The following is a 15925-nucleotide window of genomic DNA, read 5'->3' as shown; positions in this document are numbered from 1 at the left end:
GTGGGTCGCGACCCCTCGGGGGGTCGCCAAATTATTTTAGGGGGTCCCCAAATTATTTAAAAAAATATATATATATATATTTTCGCGATTTTTCAAAAATAGCAGACCTACAAGCTCGTAGCGCGCCACTCGGTGGCGCGCTATGAGCTTGTAGATCTGCTATTTTTCAATAGCTAAATTATAACAATGCTTAAAACACCAAAAGTGGTTCCCGCCCAAAATGGTTTAAGGTTATTGTAGCAGTCAATTTATATTGGGGGTCGGGAGGGGGCGGGGCGGGGGTCCCGAGACATTGCCAAAGCATTTCTGGGGGTCCCCGGCCAAAAACGTTGAGAACCCCTGCTGTAGGCTACACTGTACAGACTGTGAAAAGTGTCCTCTGCATTGTCCCATATCCTATAACTATTAGGAGCAGTGGGCAACTGGGTGCTATCAATACATTTAGATTTCCCCAGACATTTCGGTAGGGGCGAGATTTTGGATCATCTGGCTAACTGAGACTTATTTGCAAACAGAAAAAAAAATGGAAAAAAAAATAAACCGAATGGGGCAAAAACACAATCCACAATCCGTACACAAAGATTAGGATTGTGAAATGGGTCCAAACTATACATTTCTGGTTAGATCAGTCAGTGGTTATCTCAGATAGTACAGTAAAGTACGTAGCAAATATATATGAGGTCATGTCCACCTATAACATCACCACTTACAGACTCTCATGCACTGTACAGTATCAAAAGTGACGCAAACACGACAGACAGTCAAATCTTGAGTGTTCCTTTCATTCTGAGAGTTGAAGGAACACTCAGGACTTCACACAGAGCACTCACTGCTATACTGTAGGTGTACAGGCAGCTGCAAGGTAGCTGTTGCCAGGTGTTGTTGTTTGCTGTTTTTTGTTATTTAGTTTTGCTTGGCTTGTTTTATTATTGTGTTATATGCTTTTATTATTACTATTTGTTCTGGAAAGCACAACACCAACATTCAAGTTTGTAAGTGTGCTATAGCCTATAAATAAAATGTACTTGACTTGACTTGTCTAACAGCTAATGGGGATGCTGAGTGGTGTCGTACTATTGGTTGTCTAAAAAAGAAAATCAAATTCAAACCACTTCAAAGAACCACTGATGAACCAAGCTATTTGTGTGTGTGTAGCTGGTGTGCAGATGTGTAGCAACGGCACCCCCTTCAGGTGTACATGGGACAGACGGTTTGGTCATGCTGTGTTGAGTGAGCGGCTCTGGGAACTGAACCTCTGGAGTCTGTTGGCAGCAGCGACCACGTTGAAATGTTTCTGCAACACACAAACAACACACAACCTTTTTCACATCAATGCCCATTATTTATTTGACATTTGAGCCACGGACCATTTGATGAGATTTAGCCTCTTAGACCCAAGACTAAAGAATATTTTGTTATCGTTGACACACAATTCCATCCATACTGTTGGCAAATGTCGATACAAAATATCAATTCTTCTACATTCTCTAATTGTGTAGACTTCTTGTAAATTAAGTAATGCCAGATGTTTAACAATAATGTAACTTGAGAGCATACAATGAAACCAAATGGACCCGTACCAGTCCGTCCATTTGGTTTCATTTTACACTCTCAAGAGTTAAAGATCCATAAGGGTCCTGACTCCTGATGGTCTATTTGGTTACAAACTGTCCATCATTTAGCTGGGGACCACCTTGAACCCCCTCAAGGACCACTGGTGGTCCCCAGACCACTGCTTTAGATCAAGGGTTCCCACACTCGTCAGGCTGTGACTACTGATGGAGCTCGTTAATTATTTATTGATAACGAGCACCTTATGGATCAGGCTTATTGAGCCGGGTTCTCATCGAGCTCCACTATAGAGCACCTTATGGATCAGGCTTATGGAGCCGGGTTCTCATCGAGCTCCACTATAGAGCACCTTATGGATCAGGCTTATGGAGCCGGGTTCTCATCGAGCTCCACTATAGAGCACCTTATGGATCAGGCTTATCGAGCTGGGTTCTCATCGAGACCACTATAGAGCACCTTATGGATCAGGCTTATGGAGCCGGGTTCTCATCGAGCTCCACTATAGAGCACCTTATGGATCAGGCTTATGGAGCCGGGTTCTCATCGAGACCACTATAGAGCACCTTATGGATCAGGCTTATGGAGCCGGGTTCTCATCGAGCTCCACTATAGAGCACCTTATGGATCAGGCTTATTGAGCCGGGTTCTCATCGAGCTCCACTATAGAGCACCTTATGGATCAGGCTTATGGAGCCGGGTTCTCATCGAGACCACTATAGAGCACCTTATGGATCAGGCTTATGGAGCCGGGTTCTCATCGAGCTCCACTATAGAGCACCTTATGGATCAGGCTTATGGAGCCGGGTTCTCATCGAGACCACTATAGAGCACCTTATGGATCAGGCTTATGGAGCCGGGTTCTCATCGAACTCCACTATAGAGCACCTTATGGATCAGGCTTATGGAGCCGGGTTCTCATCGAACTCCACTATAGAGCACCTTATGGATCAGGCTTATGGAGCCGGGTTCTCATCGAACTCCACTATAGAGCACCTTATGGATCAGGCTTATGGAGCCGGGTTCTCATCGAGCTCCACTATAGAGCACCTTATGGATCAGGCTTATGGAGCCGGGTTCTCATCGAGCTCCACTATAGAGCACCTTATGGATCAGGCTTATTGAGCCGGGTTCTCATCGAGCTCCACTATAGAGCACCTTATGGATCAGGCTTATGGAGCCGGGTTCTCATCCAGCTCCACTATAGAGCACCTTATGGATCAGGCTTATGGAGCCGGGTTCTCATCGAGACCACTATAGAGCACCTTATGGATCAGGCTTATGGAGCCGGGTTCTCATCGAACTCCACTATAGAGCACCTTATGGATCAGGCTTATGGAGCCGGGTTCTCATCGAACTCCACTATAGAGCACCTTATGGATCAGGCTTATGGAGCCGGGTTCTCATCGAACTCCACTATAGAGCACCTTATGGATCAGGCTTATGGAGCCGGGTTCTCATCGAACTCCACTATAGAGCACCTTATGGATCAGGCTTATGGAGCCGGGTTCTCATCGAGCTCCACTATAGAGCACCTTATGGATCAGGCTTATGGAGCCGGGTTCTCATCGAACTCCACTATAGAGCACCTTATGGATCAGGCTTATGGAGCCGGGTTCTCATCGAGCTCCACTATAGAGCACCTTATGGATCAGGCTTATGGAGCCGGGTTCTCATCGAACTCCACTATAGAGCACCTTATGGATCAGGCTTATGGAGCCGGGTTCTCATCGAGCTCCACTATAGAGCACCTTATGGATCAGGCTTATGGAGCCGGGTTCTCATCGAGCTCCACTATAGAGCACCTTATGGATCAGGCTTATGGAGCCGGGTTCTCATCGAACTCCACTATAGAGCACCTTATGGATCAGGCTTATGGAGCCGGGTTCTCATCGAGCTCCACTATAGAGCACCTTATGGATCAGGCTTATGGAGCCGGGTTCTCATCGAGCTCCACTATAGAGCACCTTATGGATCAGGCTTATGGAGCCGGGTTCTCATCGAACTCCACTATAGAGCACCTTATGGATCAGGCTTATGGAGCCGGGTTCTCATCGAACTCCACTATAGAGCACCTTATGGATCAGGCTTATGGAGCCGGGTTCTCATCGAGCTCCACTATAGAGCACCTTATGGATCAGGCTTATGGAGCCGGGTTCTCATCGAGCTCCACTATAGAGCACCTTATGGATCAGGCTTATGGAGCCGGGTTCTCATCGAGCTCCACTATAGAGCACCTTATGGATCAGGCTTATGGAGCCGGGTTCTCATCGAACTCCACTATAGAGCACCTTATGGATCAGGCTTATTGAGCCGGGTTCTCATCGAGACCACTATAGAGCACCTTATGGATCAGGCTTATGGAGCCGGGTTCTCATCGAACTCCACTATAGAGCACCTTATGGATCAGGCTTATGGAGCCGGGTTCTCATCGAACTCCACTATAGAGCACCTTATGGATCAGGCTTATGGAGCCGGGTTCTCATCGAGCTCCACTATAGAGCACCTTATGGATCAGGCTTATGGAGCCGGGTTCTCATCGAACTCCACTATAGAGCACCTTATGGATCAGGCTTATGGAGCCGGGTTCTCATCGAGCTCCACTATAGAGCACCTTATGGATCAGGCTTATGGAGCCGGGTTCTCATCGAACTCCACTATAGAGCACCTTATGGATCAGGCTTATGGAGCCGGGTTCTCATCGAGCTCCACTATAGAGCACCTTATGGATCAGGCTTATGGAGCCGGGTTCTCATCGAGCTCCACTATAGAGCACCTTATGGATCAGGCTTATGGAGCCGGGTTCTCATCGAACTCCACTATAGAGCACCTTATGGATCAGGCTTATGGAGCCGGGTTCTCATCGAGCTCCACTATAGAGCACCTTATGGATCAGGCTTATGGAGCCGGGTTCTCATCGAGCTCCACTATAGAGCACCTTATGGATCAGGCTTATGGAGCCGGGTTCTCATCGAACTCCACTATAGAGCACCTTATGGATCAGGCTTATGGAGCCGGGTTCTCATCGAACTCCACTATAGAGCACCTTATGGATCAGGCTTATGGAGCCGGGTTCTCATCGAGCTCCACTATAGAGCACCTTATGGATCAGGCTTATTGAGCCGGGTTCTCATCGAACTCCACTATAGAGCACCTTATGGATCAGGCTTATGGAGCCGGGTTCTCATCGAGACCACTATAGAGCACCTTATGGATCAGGCTTATCGAGCTGGGTTCTCATCGAGCTCCACTATAGAGCATTTTATATTATTTTGGTAGAAAGACGGGAGACTGCAATAAATTATTAAAGGAGCATTCAGTGATTTGGGTGATTTGGAAAAAAAAACAGTCTGCCATGGTAACAAGATGTGCACATGCACACGCTCTACAGTGGGGGAAGTACAACAGACCAACAGCAGGTACACCAAGGCCTGTCCCACTCTATCATGATTGGAGGAAGGCCCCTCTCATCCTGATTGGATGAAGGCTTTGCCACCCAAAGCCCAAAACGAAACTAGGGTTTTTTGACCCCAGGGGCTCACTGGGGACAGGGAGGAACTCCTTATATGGTCAGCACACTTTATAGTAGGGAGGATTATCCAAAAAATAAGAAAAAATAAGTGATATTTGAATTAAGTGAAATCACTGAATATACCTTTAACAGAACCAGTATATTTTACCTTCAAATACAGTAGGCCTACTTTTCTAACAGACGGAAGGCAATTGACCTTTTTACTTTTGGAAATGAATATGGAAGAAACTATTAACTGGTTAATGTGTGTACCGTCACTTTAGAAGTGTGATGTTTATTACCCGGACAGCGCTGGTTGGCAGGTGTCAATACACTTTTAGACTGACATGTTTGTGCCAGCAATACATTTATTTCTTGGTCGCCTCTTGTCTTGATTGTTTAAACGTTTAGACATCATCATGGGCCGCTATGCTCGATAACAGGCTTGATAAGCCCAAAGCTTATTGATACCGGGTACTCAATAAGCTTGTTACAAGCACTGGACAAGCACTTGGAATTGCAGGCATTACATTCAGTTTGAGTCGAACAGATAAACATTGCGAAAATAGCCAGACTGCCAAATCACAATGCGCGAGATGGGCTATTTTCTGTGTACATTATCATGAGATATATTTTAGATAGTAATTAGAAAATTGTGTGCGTGCCGTGCGTGCGTGCGTGCATGCGTGCGTGCGTGTGTGCGCACGCGTGTGTGTGTGTGTGTGTGTGTGTGTGTGTGGAGTGGACCTTCCACTGGTGTGCTGCAGCCAGGTAGCGCTGCAGTTTGACTTGGGACTTGAGCTTCACATGGTGGAGTTTGGCCTTCTCAGGCAGGTTGTTCAGCCAGCTGTGTTTCATACAGCCAGACGCACTCAACCGGCCGCTGCAACACAACAGCCACTTGTTAATGGCCTATATGCACACACTCCATGTTGGGAATAACTTGGGCCCCTTCCCTACTTCCTTCAAAGGTGTTACCAGCGATGATACTAATGAAGGCTCTGTTCCATTCTGGTCAAACAGAGTCAGGGTGCTGCTATTGTGCATGCTGGCTCACTAAAACACTCAAATGCTGCACTAGTGGGTCTCAAATTGTCCTTGAGTGGGTTCCAAATGGCATAACTCTGAGAGTTATGGGGGTCCTTGAAATGAAAAGGTTTGAGAGCCAGGGCTCTGGATGTTCCTGGGACCCCCCGGCGACCCCCCGGGGACCCCCACACGGTAACTCTGTCATGTTCCTGGGACCCCCCGGCGACCCCCCGGCGACCCCCCGGGGACCCCCACACGGTAACTCTGTCATTTCTCGACGGAGGCGTGCCGGAACAGGCCCGGCACCCTAGGCGGCTTGCCGGAACCGGCCCGGCACCCTGGGCGTGTTCCTGGGGGCCTGGATGTTCCAGGGACCCCCACACAGTACACTACAATACAGTACAGAGCACGGTAGAGTACAGTAACTATAACAATAAATGTATAGTTGCAACGCTCAGTTCACACAGGTGTGATCTTTTCTTCTTTCTAAGTATTTGTTCGGCGCATTTTCTTTGGATTATTGTCATGATTTGTCAACTCGGCTGTTGTGTTTGTCCTAAATGAGGCTTAAATGTCTTTAAATAAATACTTTTTGAAACGCCTATGGGGAAAACAAATCCTGGTGCCCTCGTCGTTCTGAAAGGGGGCGGGACTGCGACGCTCTATAGTCTATACGTCTGTACTTTTAGCAAACTGTTAATAAAGTATTCAATCAATCAATCAATCATTGGTGACAGACACATAAACTCATCCATAGCGGATATGTCTATAGAGATGGACAGTTCACAGACTTGTGTATGTCTATTTGTACCTTCTGGTGGCGATGAGCAGCCTGGAGATGAAGTCCTTGGCCTCATCGGAGACGTTCTCGAAGGCCTCGCTGTCGAAGTCCCAGTTGGCGTGTAAGATGTTGTTCATGGTCTCGGCGTCGTTGTCCCCCAGGAACGGAGACAGGCCACTTAATCTGACAACAAATGATCTGTTAGGTCGTCCCCCAGAAACGGAGACTAGCCCCTTAATCTGACAACAAATGATCTGTTAGGTCGTCCCCCAGGAACGGAGACAGGCCACTTAATCTGACAACAAACTATCTGTTAGGTCGTCCCCCAGGAACGGAGACAGGCCACTTAATCTGACAACAAACTATCTGTTAACCCATTTATTATAATGGAGGGGATCATTTCGCCGACCAACCAATGACTTCCGGTTTTGAATGTTGTGCAATAGACGCTCATAGACAGTAGTGTAGCAATCACCGATATCAAACTAATATAAAGCATTAAAAGACAGTCCTGGGCAGTTAAAGTGTTAAGTCGTTGCTGTCGGGCAGAAACCTACTATCTTTTATCCATTTGTGTTTATTCGTAAATTGACGCCCCACTTGATCATACTACAGCGTCACACCAAAGTATCAAAAGCTACTTTCAAATGCTACTTTTGCTAATTTTTATTTGAATCCTGAAACGTAGCAGTATTGTATACATATGAGGTTTCCTTCCACCCTATACAGAAACGGTTTGTTACATTGTGTCTGTGTGGTGGTGGGTGGGTTGTTAACTTGTTACATTGTGTCTGTGTGGTGGTGGTGGGTGGGTTGTTACATTGTGTCTGTGTGGTGGTGGTGGGTGGGTTGTTAAATTGTGTCTGTGTGGTGGTGGTGGGTGGGTTGTTACATTGTGTCTGTGTGGTGGTGGTGGGTGGGTTGTTACATTGTGTCTGTGTGGTGGTGGTGGGTGGGTTGTTACATTGTGTCTGTGTGGTGGTGGTGGGTGGGTTGTTAAAGTGTGTCTGTGTGGTGGTGGGTGGGTTGTTACATTGTGTCTGTGTGGTGGTGGTGGGTGGGTTGTTACATTGTGTCTGTGTGGTGGTGGTGGGTGGGTTGTTACATTGTGTCTGTGTGGTGGTGGTGGGTGGGTTGTTACATTGTGTCTGTGTGGTGGTGGTGGTGGGTGGGTTGTTACATTGTGTCTGTGTGGTGGTGGGTGGGTGGGTTGTTAAAGTGTGTCTGTGTGGTGGTGGGTGGGTTGTTACATTGTGTCTGTGTGGTGGTGGGTGCATGGTGGGTTGTTAAAGTGTGTCTGTGTGGTGGTGGGTGCATGGTGGGTTGTTACATTGTGTCTGCGGTGGTGGTGGGTGGGTTGTTACATTGTGTCTGTGTGGTGGTGGGTGCATGGTGGGTTGTTACATTGTGTCTGTGTGGTGGTGGTGGGTGGGTTGTTACATTGTGTCTGTGTGGTGGTGGTGGGTGGGTTGTTACATTGTGTCTGTGTGGTGGTGGTGGGTGGGTTGTTAAAGTGTGTCTGTGTGGTGGTGGTGGGTGGGTTGTTAAAGTGTGTCTGTGTGGTGGTGGGTGGGTTGTTACATTGTGTCTGTGTGGTGGTGGGTGGGTTGTTATATTGTGTCTGTGTGGTGGTGGTGGTGGGTGGGTTGTTACATTGTGTCTGTGTGGTGGTGGTGGGTGGGTTGTTACATTGTGTCTGTGTGGTGGTGGTGGTGGGTGGGTTGTTACATTGTGTCTGTGTGGTGGTGGGTGCATGGTGGGTTGTTAACTTGTTACATTGTGTCTGTGTGGTGGTGGTGGGTGGGTTGTTACATTGTGTCTGTGTGGTGGTGGTGGGTGGGTTGTTACATTGTGTCTGTGTGGTGGTGGGTGGGTTGTTACATTGTGTCTGTGTGGTGGTGGTGGGTTGTTACATTGTGTCTGTGTGGTGGTGGTGGGTTGTTACATTGTGTCTGTGTGGTGGTGGGTGCATGGTGGGTTGTTACATTGTGTCTGTGTGGTGGTGGGTGGGTGGGTTGTTACATTGTGTCTGTGTGGTGGTGGGTGCATGGTGGGTTGTTAACTTGTTACATTGTGTCTGTGTGGTGGTGGTGGGTGGGTTGTTACATTGTGACTGTGTGGTGGTGGTGGGTGGGTTGTTACATTGTGTCTGTGTGGTGGTGGGTGGGTTGTTAAAGTGTGACTGTGTGGTGGTGGTGGGTGGGTTGTTACATTGTGTCTGTGTGGTGGTGGGTTGTTGTTGAAGGAGTGGGGACAGGGGGTTGTGGGATAAAATATATGTTTCATTTTGTAATTTGAATGTAACGTGTAGGATACAGATCATACAGTGTTGTTTATGTATCGTCTTGGTGATGTGTTTTTCTGGGTTATATTATTATTATTATTATTATTATTATTATTATTATTATTATTATTATTATTATTATTATTATTATTATTATTATTATTATTATTATTATTATTATGTTTCTTTACTCTTTGAATACATTTTCCTTAAAAAAAGAAAAAAAGTTGTGTCTGTGTGACTGTTATACTTAAAATGTAACAACCATCTGCATATTGAATTTTGAAGTTTATCTGCAAGTACTGTGTGTGTGTGTGTGTGTGTGTGTGTGTGTGTGTGTGTGTGTGTGTGTGTGTGTGTGTGTGTGTGTGTGTGTGTGTGTGTGTGTGTGTGTGTGTGTGTGTGTGTGTGTGCACGTGCGTGCGTGCGTGCGTGCGTGCGTGCGTGGGTGCGTGCGTGTTCTTGCTGCAAACACTCACAGCATGTATGTAATCACTCCCACGCTCCACATGTCAGTCGGGAAAGAGACAAAGTCGTAGTTGACCACTTCTGGGGCCAGAAACTCTGGGGTGCCAAAGTTCACCTTGAGCTTCTCCCGTGGCCGGTACCTTTGCACGACACACACACACACACGCGCGCGCGCGCGTGCGCACGCACACACACACACACACACACACACACACACACACACACAATGTGTGACATAGATGTCACGTAATGCAAAGAGTTTAGGATTATTGGTTTTTCAAAGCTGTGGGCAATCTGGGCATTATGTTCTTTAGAATTTCTCAATCGGTATAGGCAGAGATCTACTATTATCCGATGTATGAGATACTGACACCCAGTGGCCTCTACAAGCTCACAAGGCCTCGCAACGTGGATATTTATCTGTGGAACCGAGTGAAGCAAAATTTAATGCATCAACTCCTACAATTGCAAGTGCAAAATTCCTTTGGGGGGGGGGGGGGGGATTATTTTACTATTTTTGGCGAATGGGGTTCAAGTGGGTTCATCTGGTCAGAAGTCACAGTGCACTTTTGTGACAGGCCACTGTCAGTGTCACGCTCCCTTTTTGGCCAATAAACATGAAAATGAATTACATACACTGGAGGTCAAGTTGAAAGCGTGAGCACTACTTACTTGCGCGCGAGGCCAAAGTCTATGATCTTGATCTGGTTGCCCGTGGAGGTGACACACAGAATGTTCTCTGGCTGACGAGGAAACATGGAGGGGAAAAGATAACAGCAAAACATACCATCAGGTCTTGATCTAAACGCCTCGCAGTGTGAGGTGTTGTGAGCTTGTAGATCAGCTATTTTCACAATATTATTTGACAATTCCTTTGGCCAATGTTTGACCAGTTTTTATAGTATAGTTTGTTGATCGCTTTTCATTGATGCAGTAATAGTCTTATTTAATTTTATTCTTTATTTGAAAAAGGTCTTACAATTGTCATCTGGGGGAAATATCGAGGCCACAGCCATGAGGCTACGGCTATTTGGGTAATTGGAATGGAAAGGTTTGGGAACCGTCTGGCTTAACAGAAGAAACCTCTCAATTAAAACTGTGCTTGGTTATGATTTCCACTAAGAGAATGGAATCACAGACAATATACATGTAGTTGAAAACCAGCCAAAGGTTCTGTTACACCATCTGTAGTCTCTGGAGACAGACGTGTTGGATCCCACAGTTGTCAAGCCTTCCAAGATTGTGGAAGAGTTATGCCTAATGCATGCTCTGACGTGCCCTGCGGCCGACAATAGCCCATATATCAAGAACCTGTGTGACGTGCTGTGACTGTGAGCTTGTATATCTGCTATTTTACACTACATAGTAGCACATGCAAATACCGTTTTTTTAAGCAGATGCTGAACCGAAAGAAGACAGTCGTAAAACGTGAAAGAAGTTTTGCACACTGGCCTGATGTTATTTGTTTGCACTGTGAGGACTGTCTCTCCATATATTTTGTATATGGGCCATTCTACCGAATTGGTTCAAATTGCAGTCCCACAATGAAAAATACACATATTAAAAAACAATTTAGTATTCAGACTTTTCACTGTAGTAATGTCATAGTATGGTCTAATTAATCACAATACATTCATTGAGATAATGTAAAATTAAATATATAAAAAAACATCCTTTATATGTCACTTCCTATTGGAAGGTGCAGGCTGTCCCAACCACTAACCCCTAAATTTCAATTCATGAAAATAGTACTTTGTCACTTTCCTAAAAAAATTTTTTTTAATGCACCCATTTGATTTATTTTATAGGGAAGTTGAAATAATGAGATTGATTTTGTAGATGTTCTTAGGTCGCTAACCCTAACTTCAGTATTACCCGACCATGTAGGTCGCTAACCCTAACTTCAGTATTACCCGACCATGTAGGTCGCTAACCCTAACTTCAGTCTTAACCGGTCACGTAGGTCGCTAACCATAAACTCAGTCTTAACCCGCCACGTAGGTCGGACTAACGGGAGGTCGGACTTATGGGCAGTCCCCGTTCGATCGGTGTCAAACATGCATGTACAATACGCTCCCATCAGGCCAACATTTTCATTTGGGACACCCCACCCCTGCCATCATGCATACAAATTTGAGGTACTTTTACTTTACTGGAGAATTTAAAAATGTCAGTACTTTTACTCCACTACATTTTAGAACGAGGCAAATATTCAATAAAAGCCTTGATCACGATCAAAAGAGAGTCACGCTTTTTATTGGGAAGGTATTATTCTTCCGTTTTGAGGGAAAGGATGTTCTGGTTTAGAGGATTCCGGCCTGATGACTACAAAACAATGACTACAACATGACGCAACAATATCATCCGCTCCCGCGACCAGATCATAAACCCATCATAAAAGGAATGCTGCCCAGGTTAGAGGATTACCTTGAGGTGGAGGATGTAGTGGTGGTGGAGGTACTGGAGGATTACCTTGAGGTGGAGGATGTAGTGGTGGTGGAGGTACTGGAGGATTACCTTGAGGTGGAGGATGTAGTGGTGGTGGAGGTACTGGAGGATTACCTTGAGGTGGAGGATGTAGTGGTGGTGGAGGTACTGGAGGATTACCTTGAGGTGGAGGATGTAGTGGTGGTGGAGGTACTGGAGGATTACCTTGAGGTGGAGGATGTAGTGGTGGTGGAGGTACTGGAGGATTACCTTGAGGTCGAGGATGTAGTGGTGGTGGAGGTACAGGAGGATTACCTTAAGGTCGAGGATGTAGTGGTGGTGGAGGTACTGGAGGATTACCTTGAGGTGGAGGATGTAGTGGTGGTGGAGGTACTGGAGGATTACCTTGAGGTTGAGGATGTAGTGGTGGTGGAGGTACTGGAGGATTACCTTGAGGTGGAGGATGTAGTGGTGGTGGAGGTACTGGAGGATTACCTTGAGGTTGAGGATGTAGTGGTGGTGGAGGTACTGGAGGATTACCTTGAGGTCGAGGATGTAGTGGAGGTACTGGAGGATTACCTTGAGGTCGAGGTGGAGGATGTACTGCTGGTGGAGGTACTGAACGCCCTCACAGATCTGTCTCATGAACACGATAGCGTCCATCTCTGTCAGCTGGTAGGTCTCGTCCACGATGCGATCGAACAGCTCTCCTCCCTCCACGCTGGAAAACCAAAGTGCTCAATTGTTTTACCTACAGTATATGATTGTCGTCAGGTATGACCTGACGAAGACCCACAGTGGTCGAAACGTTGTAACTAAATAAAGAATTTTCCTGGGAGCTACAATTCAGTGTGCGACATCCCTTCCTTTTCCATTGCAAGCTTAGTAACGCCCATGGGCACAATGCCAGAGGCAGCTCCACTGATCTCATTCACCCCAGATTGGTCACAAACATGGGGATGAATTCATATTATTATGCCATAGGCCCAAAAGAGTCCTCTATAGCTTGCCAAAATAAATTACCCCCCCCCCACAGTTTTTCTGTACATATTCTTGTACTGCTCCTAGGCTAGTATTGATGATTTCTTGTATAGTATTGTATGTCTTTATATGTCTTGATGAATGGGACACACAGGACCACAATGTAAACAAGCCCTCAGGGCTTTTTGTGTTATACATTTAGCATTATTGTATAGCTGTGCGTACCTCTGTACTTTGTTTGCAAACTGTTAATAACGTATTTATTCAATCAATCAATGAAAACCTACAATTCCATGATCAAGGTGAGGTTGGAGCGACACTCAAAGGCGTCGTACAGCTGTATGAGATTGACGTGGTTCAACTGGTTCATGACGGCGATTTCATTCTTCACTTCCTCCTGGCGTGTGGAGGGGGGGGGGGGGGGGGGGGGGGGGAGAAGAAAAGCAACAGCTGATTACATCAAAGTGACCTTTGATGGGTTTGACACTGGGGTCACTTTGGGTTCAGGACAGGTTGGTATGCTACTATGACCATCACAGAGGACACACAGGGTTCAGGACAGGTTGGTATGCTACTATGACCATCACAGAGGACACACAGGGTTCAGGACAGGTTGGTATGCTACTATGACCATCACAGAGGACACACGGGGTTCAGGACAGGTTGGTATGCTACTATGACCATCACAGAGGACACACGGGGTTCAGGACAGGTTGGTATGCTACTATGACCATCACAGAGGACACACAGGGTTCAGGACAGGTTGGTACGCTACTATGACCATCACAGAGGACAAACAGGGTTCAGGACAGGTTGGTACGCTACTATGACCATCACAGAGGACACACGGGGTTCAGGACAGGTTGGTATGCTACTATGACCATCACAGAGGACACACAGGGTTCAGGACAGGTTGGTACGCTACTATGACCATCACAGAGGACACACAGGGTTCAGGACAGGTTGGTACGCTACTATGACCATCACAGAGGACACACAGGGTTCAGGACAGGTTGGTATGCTACTATGACCATCACAGAGGACACACGGGGTTCAGGACAGGTTGGTACGCTACTATGACCATCACAGAGGACACACGGGGTTCAGGACAGGTTGGTACGCTACTATGACCATCACAGAGGACACACGGGGTTCAGGACAGGTTGGTATGCTACTATGACCATCACAGAGGACACAGGACAGGTTGGTATGCTACTATGACCATCACAGAGGACACGCGGCATGGCTCTGCAGGAGGCTAGCAGTATAGACAAATCCATAGAGCGTGCTCTAGCTGAGCACAGCCATTACTGAGGTGTAACCAGCACTGGTTCCAGTATAATAGCTACATATACTCATTGGTATTGGTGTTTTTTCTTCAAAATTGCCACTCTTGCCAATCTTCTTGCCCACACAAAAGTTTGATCCCACCATCAGGACCCCGCCGGAACCCTGCATCCATGGAGCAGTGCCCTGTTGGCCAGGTGTAGCTAATCAGTGCTGATTACACCTCAGCAAAGGCTGCACCCAGGGCACCGCTCTGTGGATTAGTCCATGAGAGGGTCAGTCTGTGTGTATGAGTGTGACGTGTATGTATGTGTGCGCGTGCGTGCGTGCGTGCGAGGCTGTGTGCAGGACTGCAGGTAGACCACATGACATGGCCCTAAAAAATATATAATTAAAAAATATCCGCCGCTTGAATTAAGGTGACTTCATTGGTTGACATCAAATAGGGCCTGTCAGCTCAAGCCCACAATGCAATACTTATTACTATACTTTAAGCCCACAATGCAATACTTATTACTATACTTTAAGCCCACAATGCAATACTTATTACTATACTTTAAGCCCACAATGTAATACTTATTACTATACTTTAAGCCCACAATGTAATACTTATTACTATACTTTAAGCCCACAATGCAATACTTATTACTTAATACTTATGACTATACTTTAAGCCCACAATGCAATACTTATTACTATACTTTAAGCCCACAATGCAATACTTATTACTTAATACTTATTACTATACTTTGTTTTCAAGAGTGTTGCGCACAAATGTCAGGGGATTGTTCAAGGTGAACCACCAGCTGCTCCTAGACACCTTAGCTGAACTGGGCATCGGTGGGACAGCACTAAAGTGGTAAACCTCACCGACCGGACCTACCAGGTTTCCTGGAAAGGTTCGCTATCATCCCCCCGAACCCTCCAAACTGGGGTCCCACAAGGATCTGTACTTGGTCCCCTCCTTTTTTCACTGTACATCAAATCCCTCGGCACTATCATCTCTGCTCACAATATATCCTATCACTGCTATGCTGTTTCTATCCTCCCCCCCCCCCCCCCCCCTGCCACCCAAGTGGAAGAGCGCATCACTGCATGCCTGGCTGACATCTCACAATGGATGTCTTCCAACCACCTTAAGCTGAACCCAGACAAGACTGAGCTTCTCTTCTTCCCAGCTAAGTCCTGCCCTATGCGGGAGCTAACTATTTCCGTAGACAATGCCCTGGTAACGTCTGTCCCAACAGCCAGGAACCTTGGGGTTGTCCTGGACAGTCAGCTCTCGTTCAAAACACACATCACAGCTGTCACCCGATCCTGTAGGTTTACACTCTATAACATACGACGAATTAGACCGTTCCTCACCCAGGAGTCAGACCAGCTCCTAATTCAGACAACAGTCTTGTCAAAACTTGACTATTGTAACTCCCTCCTTACTGGCCTACCGGCATGTGCACTTAAGCCTCTCCAACTGATCCAAAATGCTGCAGCTTACTTGGTCTTCAACCAGCCAAAATTCTCACACGTCTCCCCCCTTCTCCGCTCCCTCCACTCCCGGTCGCTGCCCGCACAGAATACAAAACTCTGA

The 15925-nt window shown here is 46.6% G+C and overlaps 1 protein-coding gene across 1 annotated transcript in view; it reads right to left on the bottom strand.

Moving 5' to 3' along the window:
- Positions 1-375: 375 nt before the first annotated feature.
- The window catches only part of mylk3 (myosin light chain kinase 3), a 45022-nt gene continuing 29472 nt past the window's right edge, over positions 376-15925 (bottom strand). The window contains exons 6-13 of the mRNA XM_079496424.1: positions 13849-13924; positions 13338-13447; positions 12649-12790; positions 10315-10385; positions 9654-9782; positions 6921-7073; positions 5828-5963; positions 376-1294 (exon numbers count right to left, since the gene is read on the bottom strand). Of these exons, the coding sequence (XP_079352550.1) occupies positions 1217-1294; positions 5828-5963; positions 6921-7073; positions 9654-9782; positions 10315-10385; positions 12649-12790; positions 13338-13447; positions 13849-13924 (895 nt within the window). The 3' untranslated portion in view covers positions 376-1216. The remainder of the gene's footprint in view (positions 1295-5827; positions 5964-6920; positions 7074-9653; positions 9783-10314; positions 10386-12648; positions 12791-13337; positions 13448-13848; positions 13925-15925) is intronic.

Source organism: Electrona antarctica (assembly GCF_951216825.1).
Source record: "Electrona antarctica genome assembly, chromosome: 3".
NCBI classification, from domain to species: Eukaryota; Metazoa; Chordata; class Actinopteri; order Myctophiformes; family Myctophidae; genus Electrona; species Electrona antarctica.
Note: the sequence above shows the minus strand (reverse complement) of the source record. Positions and strands in the feature narration are given on the sequence as shown.